The 13,866-nt window shown below is 43.3% G+C and overlaps 1 protein-coding gene across 3 annotated transcripts; it reads right to left on the bottom strand.

Annotated features, from left to right (window-relative positions):
• Nucleotides 1-3,986: 3,986 nt before the first annotated feature.
• On the bottom strand, nt 3,987-12,451 carry Tmem267 (transmembrane protein 267). Of its 3 annotated transcripts, XM_050152761.1 has the most exons (4): nt 10,066-10,157; nt 8,415-8,452; nt 7,916-8,299; nt 3,987-5,806 (listed from the first exon to the last, which is right to left on the bottom strand). In XM_050152761.1, exons 3-4 carry the CDS (start codon nt 8,228-8,230, stop codon nt 5,471-5,473), a joined length of 651 nt encoding a protein of 216 aa, XP_050008718.1. In that variant the 5' UTR covers nt 8,231-8,299; nt 8,415-8,452; nt 10,066-10,157; the 3' UTR covers nt 3,987-5,470. The 3 variants fall into 3 exon arrangements, with proteins under 3 accessions (XP_050008718.1, XP_050008720.1, XP_050008719.1); XM_050152763.1 differs by lacking the exons at nt 8,415-8,452; nt 10,066-10,157 and adding an exon at nt 12,237-12,451; XM_050152762.1 differs by lacking the exon at nt 10,066-10,157 and having other exon boundaries at nt 8,415-8,466.
• Between the last annotated feature and the right edge of the window lie 1,415 nt (nt 12,452-13,866).

The following is a 13,866-nucleotide window of genomic DNA, read 5'->3' as shown; positions in this document are numbered from 1 at the left end:
TGACAAGGCCTTGCATTATCTGAAGTGTAGTTTACCTGTGTAAGTTGATTATTAGGAGAAATATCCTTTTAAAGAACGCTGTAAGCCGGGCGATGGTGGCGCACGCCTTTAATCCCAGCACTCGGGAGGCAGAGGCAGGTGGATCTCTGTGAGTTCGAGACCTGCCTGGTCTACAGAGCTAGTTCCAGGACAGGCTCCAAAGCCACAGAGAAACCCTGTCTCGAAAGACAAAAAAAAAAAAAAGAACGCTGTCATAGTTCACTCACTAGCAGGGGGTCTTTGTTCCTCTTTTCTGTCCTGGTTTCAGAAACAAGTGTCATTTGAAATTAGATCTGCTAAGTTGGAGTTCTGCTGCCTAAATTCTGTGCTGGGGCCTCAAATAAATACACGTGTAGTCTTTCCTTCTGTGTGAAGAAGCAGCCACACCTCCAACAGAATAGGATGGAAATCTCTAACTATTTCAAGTTTTATCTTGAAATTGGCCTGGAACTATGTCAAAGAGGCTGGCCTTGAACTCACAGAGATCCATCTGCCTCTGTCTACCAAGTGCTGGGATTAAAGGCACATGCCTCCTTGCCTGGTCTTCAAGTTTTATCTTTCTGTATATGAAAATAAATGATAATAATAAGGGAATTTATCAGATTAATAAAATTGTCATGAACTTCCTGCCTTGGGGCACCTTGGGATATTGCTAGTGTCTGATGAAATGGTATATTTAAATAATAGAGAAAGAAGTATGTGCACGCAGAGGCATTGAACCCAATGGTGAACAAGAGCTGATCAAAGCTGTCTTCCCACTGGGACACCAGTGTCTGAGTTTGGGCAGTCAGGTGGTGGGGTCAGGTCAAACATCCATAGCCTGAAATTGTACTTATGGCAGGAAATGGAAACGCCTTTACTGAAAATAGAATATAGAAGCATACTTGTTTATTGTTAAGCATCATAAACGTAGACATTCCTCATGGCCCATGTGACCTACTAACTCCACACACACATGCACACCAGGCAAGCTTTACAAAAATGACAGCATACTGTCTTACTGATTGTTTTAATTTTTAAAGACTTAAGACAGACATTTTGCATAGGCTGTATTGATCTGGCTCACTATTCAAATGTGTAGGCATTTTAGTTTAAGGTTTGCATACTAACTTAGGTTAGTGATCATCTAGTCCACAACTGTTATGTAGGCTCCTGCTTGGTTTTTGCCCTCTCAGGTCACTAACTGCCCCCTTTCCTCTGTGCTTATGTGTGTAGCCCTGGAACTAACTCCCTAGACCTGGAACTTCTGGGTCTCTACCCAGAAGGCTTGTACTTTTAAATCTAGTAGCACGTTTCCTCTGGCAATGATGGGGAGGTCTCTGCAGCTGCCACCAATAGCGAGAATCTCTAGTCTTTCAGAAAACTACTAGGAGGGATTCAGAAACTACCTTTTAACTTTGCATTCTTATCTAACTATATTGAATGTCTTGGGATTTCCCTTTAGATGGTTATTTCTGTAATGTAATACAGTATTTGAGATAAGCCCTTCCCGGTGTCACTGAGAAGTAAAAAGTATCCCAACCACACAGTATTTCTAAATGTAGTTTAAATCTACATTCATATCCACCTCTTGCCACGTCAGAATCAAGTTCAGCACGTGTTTCACTGTGAAACCTGTCACATCCAGGACAGTCCTAGGCGGTCCCTTCTCTCTGCTCTCCATTCATGCACACTGACATCCAGAGAGAGCACACATACGAAACAAAGGACACTGCTCATCAGTGCGGTACACACAAGGGTGTTCAGTTCTGCACATTCCCAGGGAGCCCCTGCTGTGTCTTCAGAGAAGACCCTGGCACAGTTCTCAGGTGTTTGCCCTCTGCAGCTGAACCCCACAGCCAGGTCTTTAACCCAGCCACCAACGAGAGACCCTAGCACCAACCACCAAGTTGGAAGACGTTGCTGATTTTTAATTTGTGGGCAGACTGCTTATAGTATTTCCATTTTATCACCTGATTGTAGATGCAATTATATTAAATATTGGTAGGCTGACGAGTTTCCCTTTGAGGGAGAATTTACTATGCACCACGACTTACATAATTATTCACACTTAAAAGGCCATCACAGTAAAGTACCACACAGTCATACCTAAAGGCTTTTACAGAACTTCATACCCAGAAGCTTGAGTATCACTTTATCATTCCAGTGTTTGCCCAGTTGCCATAAAATTTTGCAAGGTCCCAGCGAACCTTATAGCTCTGTTATAAATCAGACTTTGTATATTCAGATCTTATATGTATGAATAATATGGAATAAAGTGCCACTTCATTTATAATAGGATATAAAAGGCATCGAGCACTCAGATTATTCTTTAAACTCGTGTAAAAGTAGGATCAACTATCACTGGGCTTGTCTGATTTGAAGGGAGGGCGCAGGACTGAATGACTTTAGTCATTGTTTTGTAGCTTTAGGAGACAAAGTCTATCAACTGAAATTCCCAGTATAAAAAGTATGTCTAAGCCAGGCATGGCTTTGCAAGCTCATTATTCCAGCACCCAGAGGCTGAGGTAGGAGTAGTTGCTTTTCCAGTCCAGCCTGGGTTGGGGTACATGGAGAGATCGTGTGTGTGTGTGTGTGTGTGTGTGTGTGTGTGTGTGTGTGTGTGTGTGTGTGTTAGTATATCCTCTCACAGATGTACATGGGCCTGGATGAAAACACCCTGGCCCTGGAGAACACCAACCGTTAAGAGTTGGGCATGTCTGTGTTCTGTGCTGCCTTCTCTCTTCTAGTCATTCTGTGGGTCAGAGTTTTCATCAGGTCCTGTCTGAAAACTGACCTGGAGCCAGTTGCCAAGATGAGGGGATGAGTGGATGCTGCAGTGGCGGCGTTTCCCTGAAGCTTCACGAGCTCCAGAGAAGCCTGGGCGGAGGGACCAGTGAGGAGAGAAGACGTGAAGAGGATGGAGGAGATGCAGGCCAACAAGATGAACTCAGCCCTCAAACAATGGTGCGCTGACAAACATCCATTGTCAGTAGGGCCAAGAACAGAGTGGCGGTATGGAGGGGTGGCTGCAGGTTGTTAGTGTCTTAGAGGTCAGAGCCACAAACAACACTCATTAAAGAAGGGACATTTCTGAGCTCGGAGGTAAACTGTGGTAAACCATCCCAAAACTTTATTATTTAAGGAAGGAATGATGGCAAAAGTGAATTTTCTTTCTAACAATAGAAAGTGAGATGACCCCTAAGGTGACATTTTAAAGCAAGGTCTCTTTTTTGTTGCTGTTTTTTTTTTTTTTTTTTTGAAACAAGTTCTCTCTATGTAGTCCTGGCTGTCCTGGAGCTTGCTATGTTCTTATGCTTAATATGAAAAGAGAGAAAAATACAAAGAATTTTACAATTACAATTTAGAAAAATTTCCATGTTATATAGACTTAATTTTCATGAATTTAAGCCAGATGTTTAAAATAAATTTAATTAAACTTATTCTTTATATAATACTTAACTATCATATCAACCAAATTGACAGTTGCTTTTGAATGATGTGGGAGTGTCATAAATCAATCTGTTGATTTCATTGGTTAAGTTATAATAAACCAGCTGCTTGGCCTCATGGCTTGAAACATAGATGGGAGGAGTAAACAGAATAGAATTCTGGGCGGAAGAGGAAGTGAGGTCAGACTCTGCTCTGCTCCCAGAGAGGCCCGACAGCTCTGCTGGAGCAGAGACGCCATGCTCAGCTCTCCCAGGCAGCTGCAACCCACGATGGATGGAGGCTAGAATCTTCCCGGTAAGCGCACCTTGGGGTGCTTACAAACATCATTAGAAATGGGCTAGTCCAGGTGCGAGAATTAGCCTGTAAGGGTTAGAGTTTATGGGCCAAGCAGTTCTTAAATGAATACAGTTTGTGTGTTGTTATTTCGGGCATGAGCTAGCCAAGCGGCCGGGGTGTTGGGGACGCAACCCCGCCGCCGCTCCTATTTCAACATTTGAAAGGTAATAGTACCTAAGAGCTAGGCTGTATAAAGTAACAGGTTGCAAAGAATTTAACAATAAGAAAAATACTCTCCAAAGATCATGAACCCTTCTACAATGTACAGAACTCTATAAAGGCAGAAGCCTGGTTAGGATATGACATCATGTTCTAAGTCACCCACGTTTCCTCAGAGACTAGGGCACACAATTGCTAGCATTGCAAATCACAAATTAAAAAGAATCTGAAGGAAATAGGAATCCCATGTGTCACAAAGAAAGAGAGGCGTCTCTGGGGCAGCATGTTAAGACCACGGTCATAGCAAACCACAGATGTAAGTTTACAGGGATGCACTTCCTTCTCTAGGAAAGTTCATCATCTTAACAGTCGAACCCGGAAGAGCAAAAGAAAAAGCAAGATTTCCAAAAACTATTTTATTTTGAAAAATCCTTTCGTTCTCAGTAAGGAGAAGATTTTAAAAAAAAATCATTTGAACAACATTTTAGACTAGTTTGTCACGATCACACAACTATTGCAATTTTAGTGGCCGTCACGAATCTGCATCTCAGATGGCACCATTGCTCAGTTCTGTTTTTATGTAAGTTCAGTGGTGATCCGTGTATGGTTTTGTCAAAGCTCTTTGTTATAAATATTTTCTAAATATTTAGTTAGTGAAAATGCTAACATGAGATTCCTGGGCAAAGATACTAACCCCCCCCCCCAATAATTTCAGTGAATGTAATTATAGGCAATGTGAGAATAATTACTTCCTAAATTGATTTCTGAAATTGTAACTTAGATTTAATTTTATTATTTTAGTTAGATATTTGCCAATAATTACTGTCCACAAACATTTAAAGTTATTACTTCAGTCAGGGTCAACATATGTGAAATGATTGTTTAGTGCTCAATAGACATCTTATCATGACCTTATTTATTTTGTCCACTTCACTGTTTCGGTGTCCCAGGAAAATGTGAATTCAAATATCATATTATGTGAGCTCTTTATAAGTTAGCCATCCAAAACTTTGATTTTTATTAGGAAATGGACTGGTTTTGAAGACAGACTTCCAGACAGCTCAGTAGGTATCAATCAACTTGACAAAACCAGTAATGTCAGACAAAGCAGCAGCAATATAACAACAGAGTATGAAATAAGGACAACCCCAATACTGCACTAGATGGTCGCGTAAGAGGGAAGGGCAAGTACTGAGCCTGCCTCCCGAGCAAGAGGGCCGGAGAATTGTAAAAACTAAATAAAGTACCTAACTGTGTTTTAAAATTTTCACTTGAGGCCTGGCAGTGATGGCCCACGCCTTTAATCCCAACACTCAGGAGGCAGAAGCAGGTGGATCTCTGAATTTGAGGCTGGCCTGGTCTACAGAGGGAGGAGTTCCAAGGCAGCCAGCACTGTACAGAGAAACCCTGTCTCAAAAACAAAAGCAAAATTTCAGTTGAACACTGTCTGTCTTTCATCATCGTCATCTGAGCTATTGCCTTTCCTTAGAGGCAAATGGTCATCTCAGACATCAACACGCATCCCATGTTTTGAAGATATCGTTTGTCTGGTCCCTGTTAAATACATAAGGAATGAGCACAGGTGTGGTAAGGATAATGTGGTTGTCACATAAAGCCAGAAGGGCAAAGGAGAAGTTTTCCCAAATGGGCATATCCACAGGCCGTGACGAATTCCATCTCGGATGTGGTGCGAAGCCCAGGAAATGAAGAGCATCCACGGGAGGAAGCACCACGAGTCCCGGAGCCTGAAAAGGTGCATGGCCAGCTTCAGGCTCACAACTGCCACGGGTATCACGGTGGAACAGTGGAGGAAAGGTCTTCTTGGAAGCGTCAAAGCGGCCTGCAGTGAGAAGTAGCAGCTAGCATCATTTCCTTCTTTGCAAAATCTCACAGCTGCGCCTTACTATTTTAACACGACCAGCGTCAACTGGAAACGACAGAAAACATAACTCTGCAGAAGCACTGGACACACGGTTTCCAGGCCGGTGTTCTCTTCTCACTCTATGCTGTTCTACACTAAGGCTAAATTTTTAACTTAAAAATATATGAGATGACGAAAGCATGACCACCATATCCTTTGCATCAACAATAAAATGGAGGTCTTAGGAATGTGGAATTGGGGCTGGAGAGGTGGCTCAGTGGTTAAGAGCACTGCCTGCTCTTCCAGAGGTCCTGAGTTCAATTCCCAGCAACCACATGGCAGCTTGTAACCATTTATAATGAGATCTGAAGCTCTCTTCACGTGTGCAGGCCAACATGCAAACAGAACACTGTATATATAATCTTTTTCATAAAAGGAATATTGTATTAATTTTACAAGCTTCCCAGTGTTTAAAAAGCTACAAACATAATTTATATCCTAAGTATAAGATTTGTGTAGTTGGGATTTAAGTAATATTTAAAACTAAAAACACTCCTATTTATTTATGTATATGTTTACTTGCTGAGACATCTTACCAGCCCTATTTTAAAGTTGTTTTCTCCCTGAGGTTGTTAAATTTTCCATATGTGTATCTGTGTGTAGGTATATGTATAAGCATGCAGTTGACCTTGTGGCCAGAGAGGTCACTGAATTCCCTGGAGCTGGAGTTACAGGCAGTTGTGGGCTGCCTCACGGGGACTGGAAACTGAACCAGGTCCTTGGGGAGAGCAATGGGTGCTCCTGACCACTGAGCCATCTCTCCAGCCCTATTTAAAGCTTCTAATTGACAAATGGTATTTGCACATGTTTAAGAAGGACAACATGACAGTTCCTACAAGCATATAATGTGCGCTGATTGTTACAGAGTAAGTGGAATAGGTAAGACTTCAACAGTTATCGGTTATTGTGTTGAGAATACAATTCCTTTTCACCAGCTCTTCTGAAGCAGAGATGAGCTGTCAACTCCAGTGCTGTTGGCATTAATAGTTTCTCCTTCTGTCCAACCTTACTCCTGAACCTGTGGCTCTTCCTCGCCTCATCCCGTCCTGTTCTATAATTTGTGTTTCTAAAGAACTTCTTGAGACATCTAAGAGTATACACACACACACACACACACACACACACACACACACACAGCAGCAGCAACAACAACAACAACAAAATATTCCTTCATTAAAGCAGGGAAAAGGAAGAATATTTTTTTATTATAACTGTTTCATAAAAGCCATGGATTCTTTCAGAATTTACTACTAACACTGAAAGATTATTTCAAGTTATTATTTTATTATTCCCTATGCTAAAGCTGAGGGAATAGATCTTTTACCTTTGTGGCCTTCACATACAGGGCAAAAAGCTAAAATTTATCTTGAATCAGCAATCATCCCTCCTTGCCGACTGAGCATCAGAGTCAGGTGACCCTGCCGCACACTTTGTATGTGACAGGCAGGAGGAAGTGAGGCTTCATTCACCCCTCAGCAAGTATTTACTGAACACCTCCTGGGTGGGCCAGGTAACCTCCCAGGCCAGTGGCTCACAAGGCAAAATCCTTGCTTTGGATCTACACTTCTTTTCTGAGATGTTTGCACATCACATGCATACACAAAGGCAGGCAAATCTTTTGATAGTTAGAAAATATAATATCTGTTAATGGCGCACATAGGAGATGCACACAAACGGGAAGACATAAAGAGTAAGAGGGGAAAGGAAAAAAGAACACTGACCTAGGAACACTAGGAATGAAAGCCGTTCCTTTGAGCTTGCTAATGTATTCTCTGTGAGCCAGCACTGAGCTTCTCAGTACAGTTAATAGGCTAAGAGTTCTTACTTTATGTCTATATGGAACTTTGTGACAGCAAATCCAATTAGGAACATGTCTGTGGGCATCCTTAGGGAAATAGTAGATACTCAAAACAGTCGAATAAGTTAGCTTTCCTATTTTAAAGACAGACATTTTCTCTAGCCTATGATGGTCAGGAAGACAGCGTGGCCGTACTAAAGACATTAAAGAAAACTACGTCGATGTCTTACCTTTAAAGACAGGGATCTAGCGAGAAGAAAATGGTCGATATCAATAACAGAGGCTAAAAACCCAGCTAAAAGAACCTCTCCAAAGTCAGCCTTCTTCTTGATTCCAATGACGACTGCCCATGACCACATGCCAATCACGCCGTGTACTATGTTATCTGAGAGGGCGCGAAGCCAATCGTTTTGGTGAATTACGGAAAACCGGAGAAGTCTATCAGCTACTAGGCAAAAGATGCCCAGACCGAGGCTGGAGATGAGAGACTCGGTGCTGAAACACTGCTGTAAAGCCTGAGTCTTTTCAACTTTAGACGCCATCATAAACTGTGTCAGTATACAGCAACAGCCATCAGGGACCAACAGTCTACGCTTGTCGTCATCCCTGGCATCCTGAAGCAGAAACCAAAGACAAACATTAAAAAGATTATAATCTGCCACACAATATCCAAGCAAGCAACATCAGTCGTAATTATAAAACCAAATTGGAAAAATTAGCATCCCTTACGTGGTATACGATGGGCTGTATGGTCAAACACTGTAAGTCTGTTTTGAAGGAAAAAAAAACAGTTTATGTGGTAGCAAGGAGAACTTCAGAAAGCCCACTGTATGTTACTGATTCCTGCTAGGCATTTAAATACTTCTGTCGGAATGTGTATGGTATGGCAGCGGGCATTCATTGTATCTGTAAACCCACCAACTGCTTCTATATTTTTGAAGAAAAAAAAAAAAGGTCTGCTTTCAGGACTGGAGAGCTGGCTCATCTTTTTTTAAAACAACAACAAAAAACTACCTGTCCCCACGGTACCTAAACTCCAGAGCTGTAGAATTAGAGTTCCCTTCTCTGCCTCTAAGGTAGTGTGGTAACAGTTGCCCAAGCGAAGCCCACCAGCTTCCTTTTCCTATGCAAAACTGATGTGGAATGGTACTCTTGAAGGCTACAGGCTCCAAGACACAAAACAGCTGAGGACAAGAAAGTCCTAGAGAAGCCCTTCATCCCAGCATTCTGCAAGCAGGGACAGAAGGGTCCCTGTGAGTTCTGGACCAGCCTGATCTACACGGAGAGCCCTTGTCTCTTTTTTAAAATTTATTTATTTTTACTTTATGCGTTTTGTCATGGGTGGGTGTCGGGTCCCCTGGAGCTGGAATTACAGATAGTTGTGAGCTGCCATATGGGTGTTGGGAATTGAACCCGGATTTCTGGAAGAGCAGTCAGTGCTCTTAACCGCTGAGTCATCTCTCCAGCCCAAGAGACCTTGTCTTAAAAAAAAAAAAATCTCAAAGTACACAAAGACAAAAAGCTGATAATGAAGACATCAAGTCCTTGGCTCCACGTGGAAGATTTTCAAAGGTGCCCTAGTTTCTACAGCACACCCTTTACTTCTAACATCTGACATCTCCCCAGCAAACACCCCCTTTATCTATGGCCTGGAATAACAGCAACAAACCCTGGAATTTCAGCTTGTGTGAAAAGGCAAGCATAAATTTGCACTGCATTCTAACCTGGCACAGGGTACTGAAATAATCCGTCTGTCAAATGTTTCAACGCCACATCACATCTGGTTTTCCATTTCCTGTTTTACTTGTGTGGGTACTTGCCTGCGTTGTGAATGTGCGCCATCTGCATGTGGTACTTGCAGAGCTCAGAAGAGGGTTATGGGATCCCTCACAGACCTGTGAGCTGCTATATGGGTGCCAGGAATTGAACCTGGGTTCCCTGCAAGAGCAGCAGCCAGGGCTCTTAACCAACCTCTTGTATGGACAAAGAGACTACAGCTCCTCACACTGTCTTCTATTTTTCTGTATGGTTGACATTTTCACTTAGGCATATTTTTAAAGGGAATCTAGGAAAATTTCAGAAAAATGCAAACTAACTGATATTGAGAAAAAGCAGATCAGTGGCTGACTGGATGGGGGGTTGCAGGAAGGGCTGAAAAGCAAGGAAAAGCTCTCGAATGATTCTTACAGTCAGCTTCTTGTGATAGTTTCATACATGTGTCAAAATATGCTGGATTGTGTACTTTAACTATTTAGATTTAATTACATATCAATTATATTGCAACAAAGATGTAAGATAAAGTTAGTACATTGGTTTTAAAATTAGCAGCTTTTTGGTGGGAAAAAAAACCCGAGATTATAGAGAAGAATAAACAGATCACCTAATTCAAATCAATAGAAGCAATGCATAGAAGATGGATGCTTCCAAAGACAAGGCTAGTAAAACAGGAACACTTCAAGTTTTCCCAAGGCCCTGGGAGAAAGAAAAGAACAAAAAAATTGGGCACTGAAAGATAAAATAATTCCCTCAAAGAGAAAATCCTTCCATTTTTTTCTTTTCTTAATCTCTCTCTCCCTCTCTCTCTTTATTTGCAGTGATGAGTGTGTTAGTGCATGCCGGTAATCTCAGTGCTTGGGAGGTAGAGGCAAGTGGATCTTTGTGAGTTCAAGGCCAGCCTGATCTACATAGAAAGGTCTAGGCTAGCTATGGCTACAGAGAGAGATCCTGTCTCAATAATAAAGTTATTTGCCAAAGAACGAGAAATGGGTCTCATTCACTTTAAGAGTGTTACTATGGAGTAACACAGAGCTCTAAGGAAACAATCACAACTATAAGATTCCAAACACAGCTAAGTTATGGCACCTTGGCAACAACCCTGAATTTTAAGAGCTCTGTCTTAAAGAGACAAACACATACTGGGATTAAAAAGAAAAAACATTTCAGCTGTGTGTTGGTGGCACATGCCTTTAATCCCAGCACTTGGGAGGTCAAAGCAGGTGAACCTCTATGAGTTTGAAGCCAGCCTGGTCTACATAGTTTGAGGCTAGCCAGGGATACTCTGTCTTTGAAAAAAAGAAGAAAATAAACATCTGTTATGTCATCCTTAATATGAGAACACTTCAGATTTATGGCTCAGTGAGAAAATGTATTTGTTGCACAAGCCTGGAGACCCAGCATTAGTATCCATGTAAAAAGTGGAAAAATGCTTTTGGTATACTACAAATTATATTTCTGATATTACACAATGTTTTATTAATGTTAATTGGTATGTATATCAAAAAGGATTGGACCCAGGACCTCAGAAAGGTCGGCAACACTAGGTACACACCGGTTCTCAGCTGATAAACTCAGTATTCATAGAGGTGGTATTTGGGGTGACTTCTCTACCATAAGAGCCAACCATCTAATTTTTCTGTGACTTTTAGAAACCATTTTTATAATGGCCTAAGTTTGTCTCATTTCACCCTCATTATAGCAAATGTCACCAACTGTGGGGACTTCCCAGCAAGCAAAATGGTCATCTCCCTTCCCTTAGTTTCCCACATATTAGCTGGTCTTTTAAAGTAGAATGTGAGGATTTTTTTTGTTACCAATCATACATTTCTGTACAAATAAGTAAGACATTCCCAACGTAACTGTCAGTTTCTTTTTCATTTCCTCCCTCTCCCTAACCTTGGCGGAAAAGTACAAAACCAAGAGCTGGGGTTGTTAGGTCTGTAGCCCCAGCACTCAGGAGGCTGAAGCAGAAAGATCACTTGAGTTCAGGGATTCCAAGACCAACACGGAGGACATAGTGAGACCGTGTCTCAAAAACCAAACAACCAAACAAAGTCATCACAATAAACAAAGAAACAAAAACATGCCCTGCCTCAAACTGCCTTTATTAGGCTTTACAAATAATGCTCTCGTCACTAAACTATAGTTGCTGTAATAGTTAACACAGTTAAACTCTTAAGTGCTAAAATACCAAAAGCAGATGACAACTCTAATGCTGGTAATTAATAAAGGAAATGAACACAAATCTTGTTTACTTTACCGTGACTTATCTATCTCAGGCCCTCTGATCTCTCTTTGCACGTAAAATACTTAGCTCTTGTAACGACTACAAATAGAATACACAAGTGTGCGTTCCAACATGTTTCTGATCTCAGCAAATTCCTGAAGTCATCCTTTTCGGGGTCCGTGTGATCTAGTAAGTTTTAGAATGTCAAACGGGGGCAGGAAGTCTTAGTACTTGGAGGCTTAGCTAACTCAGAACTCTTCCACAGAAGTAAGGGTGGCAGTGGGCTCTTCTGCCCGGACGCCCACGGGCTCCCTGCTCGGACTGGGAAAAGCGCGGAGCCCAGGAAAGCAACATCCACGCGATCCGGAGGGCGAGAGGGGGAGGAGGAGGTAGGTGTGCGGCTCGCGGAGACAGGGAGCCCGCCCTCCCAGCCCGCAGCCCCGACCCCGCACTGCCTCGGCTCCGGCTCCATCCCGCTCTGGCCTCCCTTTGAAAGCTGCGCCCTCTCCCCGTCCCTCCCCGCCCGGCCTGGTGCAGCTCAGCCATACCCAGCTCACTTCACAGTCGGCGGGCGAGCCAACAGCGCTCCGCCCCTCGGCCGCACCATAGAGACGCAGGCGCCGGCCGGAGCGGCCGAGTCCTCTGGCTCCCTGCGGACGCCGGGATGCAGGCTCCTCTCGGAGCGGCTCCTGGCGCTCGCAGGTTAATCGGGTTGATGCCGTGGGTTCTACACGCCTCCAAAACCCGGGAGAGATGTGGAAAACGTCTCGTCGGCTTCTTGGCTTAGCGGGCGTCGAATCACCCACTTCGATGCACCCAAGTGGAAGTGTGCAGCCGGGACGGAAAAGTCACCTCACCTGGTGCAGGACGCTCAATGGACAATGGGTCTGGGTCTCAAAGGCACAGAAGTTTCTAACTTCCTTCAGTGGATGCCGCAGGGCTAGCAAAGCCTGGAAGGTCTCAGACCTGACTCACCGCAGTGCTCCACCGCCCCCTTGGGGATTTGCTAGACACTGGGGGCGGCGGCTGAGGCTGGTCCTAGGACAGCGCAAGAACAATCATGACTAACCTGTTGGAAACAAAAGAGCAATACCGACTGGACTCAAATCGCCCTTCTGAAATGGTGACTATATATACTCTGACTGCCTTGCTGAGGCAGGTGCTGTCTTAGCACAAGGAAACATCTGGCGTGAACCAGCCCAAAGATGCCGGGAGAGACAGCCTTTACCTCTTACTTCCTCAAAACAAGTATCAGGATGGAAAGCAAGACTAGCAATATTCATGACAGTTGGGATCTTCACTACCAAGCCAACTCCTGGTCACACGCTGAAAAATCGTCAACCTGAACTTTCATTTGTACTGCTTTAGAATTAGGGACATGGCCCTTCCGGCAGTATGGTTGGTCTGTGTGCCATACAGTCTAGGCTTCCTGGAAGCCTACTTGCTGAAGGCAGCAATTCATTCCTACAACACACACTGGATACTTTTGTTGCGCCAGGTTACAGTATAGCTTCAGATTAACTATGCAGCTTGTTCACTGGAGGGGACTGACCACAAGGAAACACACTGGACAGATACTGATAAATGCTGTTAAGGAAATAAGCAGGATGATATATTTGATTTGGGAGGGGCTGACTTTAGTGGGGTTGTTGGGAGGACTGTAGACAGAAACTTTTGCCGAGACCAGAAAAGGGAAGGAGCTCAGAGAGCGGCTATAAAGGGAGGGCATTTCTCCACTCAGCTAATGGACATTATCACTCCTGTCCACTAGTCTCCTTCCCTTTTGTTCTTGTCTCCTCTTTCCTGCCTTCTATGTTAAGAGTTCTGAGAGATAAGGAGGTAGACTCCCTGGGAGGCAGGCAGATAGGGAAAGGGGCCATGCCTGGGTAAGAAAAGGGAAGGCTAGGAGGCCTCAACACTACATACAGAATCACAGGCAACTAAGGAGTGCTGAGAGTCAGAGAAACAAGTCTTCCCCGGGGAAGAGCAGAACAATTGGTTACCTCAAACCACAGTCAGCCCAGAAAACACACACATAAGTAACATTATACAGACTACCTAGGCTGCGTTTATTTAGGGATATATATGCATACACATTTATGTAACAACAGTTAATGGGTTGCTGCCCTCCAGACAGCTGAATCTCTGATTCCTTACCATGGCTGTGACAGCAAAGGG

Source organism: Alexandromys fortis, unplaced genomic scaffold (assembly GCF_014885135.2).
Source record: "Alexandromys fortis isolate MF-2015 unplaced genomic scaffold, M_Fortis_MF-2015_v1.1 scaffold_73, whole genome shotgun sequence".
Lineage (NCBI taxonomy): Eukaryota > Metazoa > Chordata > Mammalia > Rodentia > Cricetidae > Alexandromys > Alexandromys fortis.
This window is presented reverse-complemented; position numbering and strand designations above follow the sequence as displayed.

Excerpts from the sequence above, each read along its gene's own strand:
- Tmem267 (XM_050152763.1), bottom strand. The coding sequence starts at position 8,230 with ATGATGGCGTCTAAAGTTGAAAAGACTCAGGCTTTACAGCAGTGTTTC. Across the intron at positions 5,807-7,915 it reads CTAGATCCCTGTCTTTAAAG|GCCGCTTTGACGCTTCCAAG; the intron begins GTAAGACATCGA and ends TTCTCACTGCAG.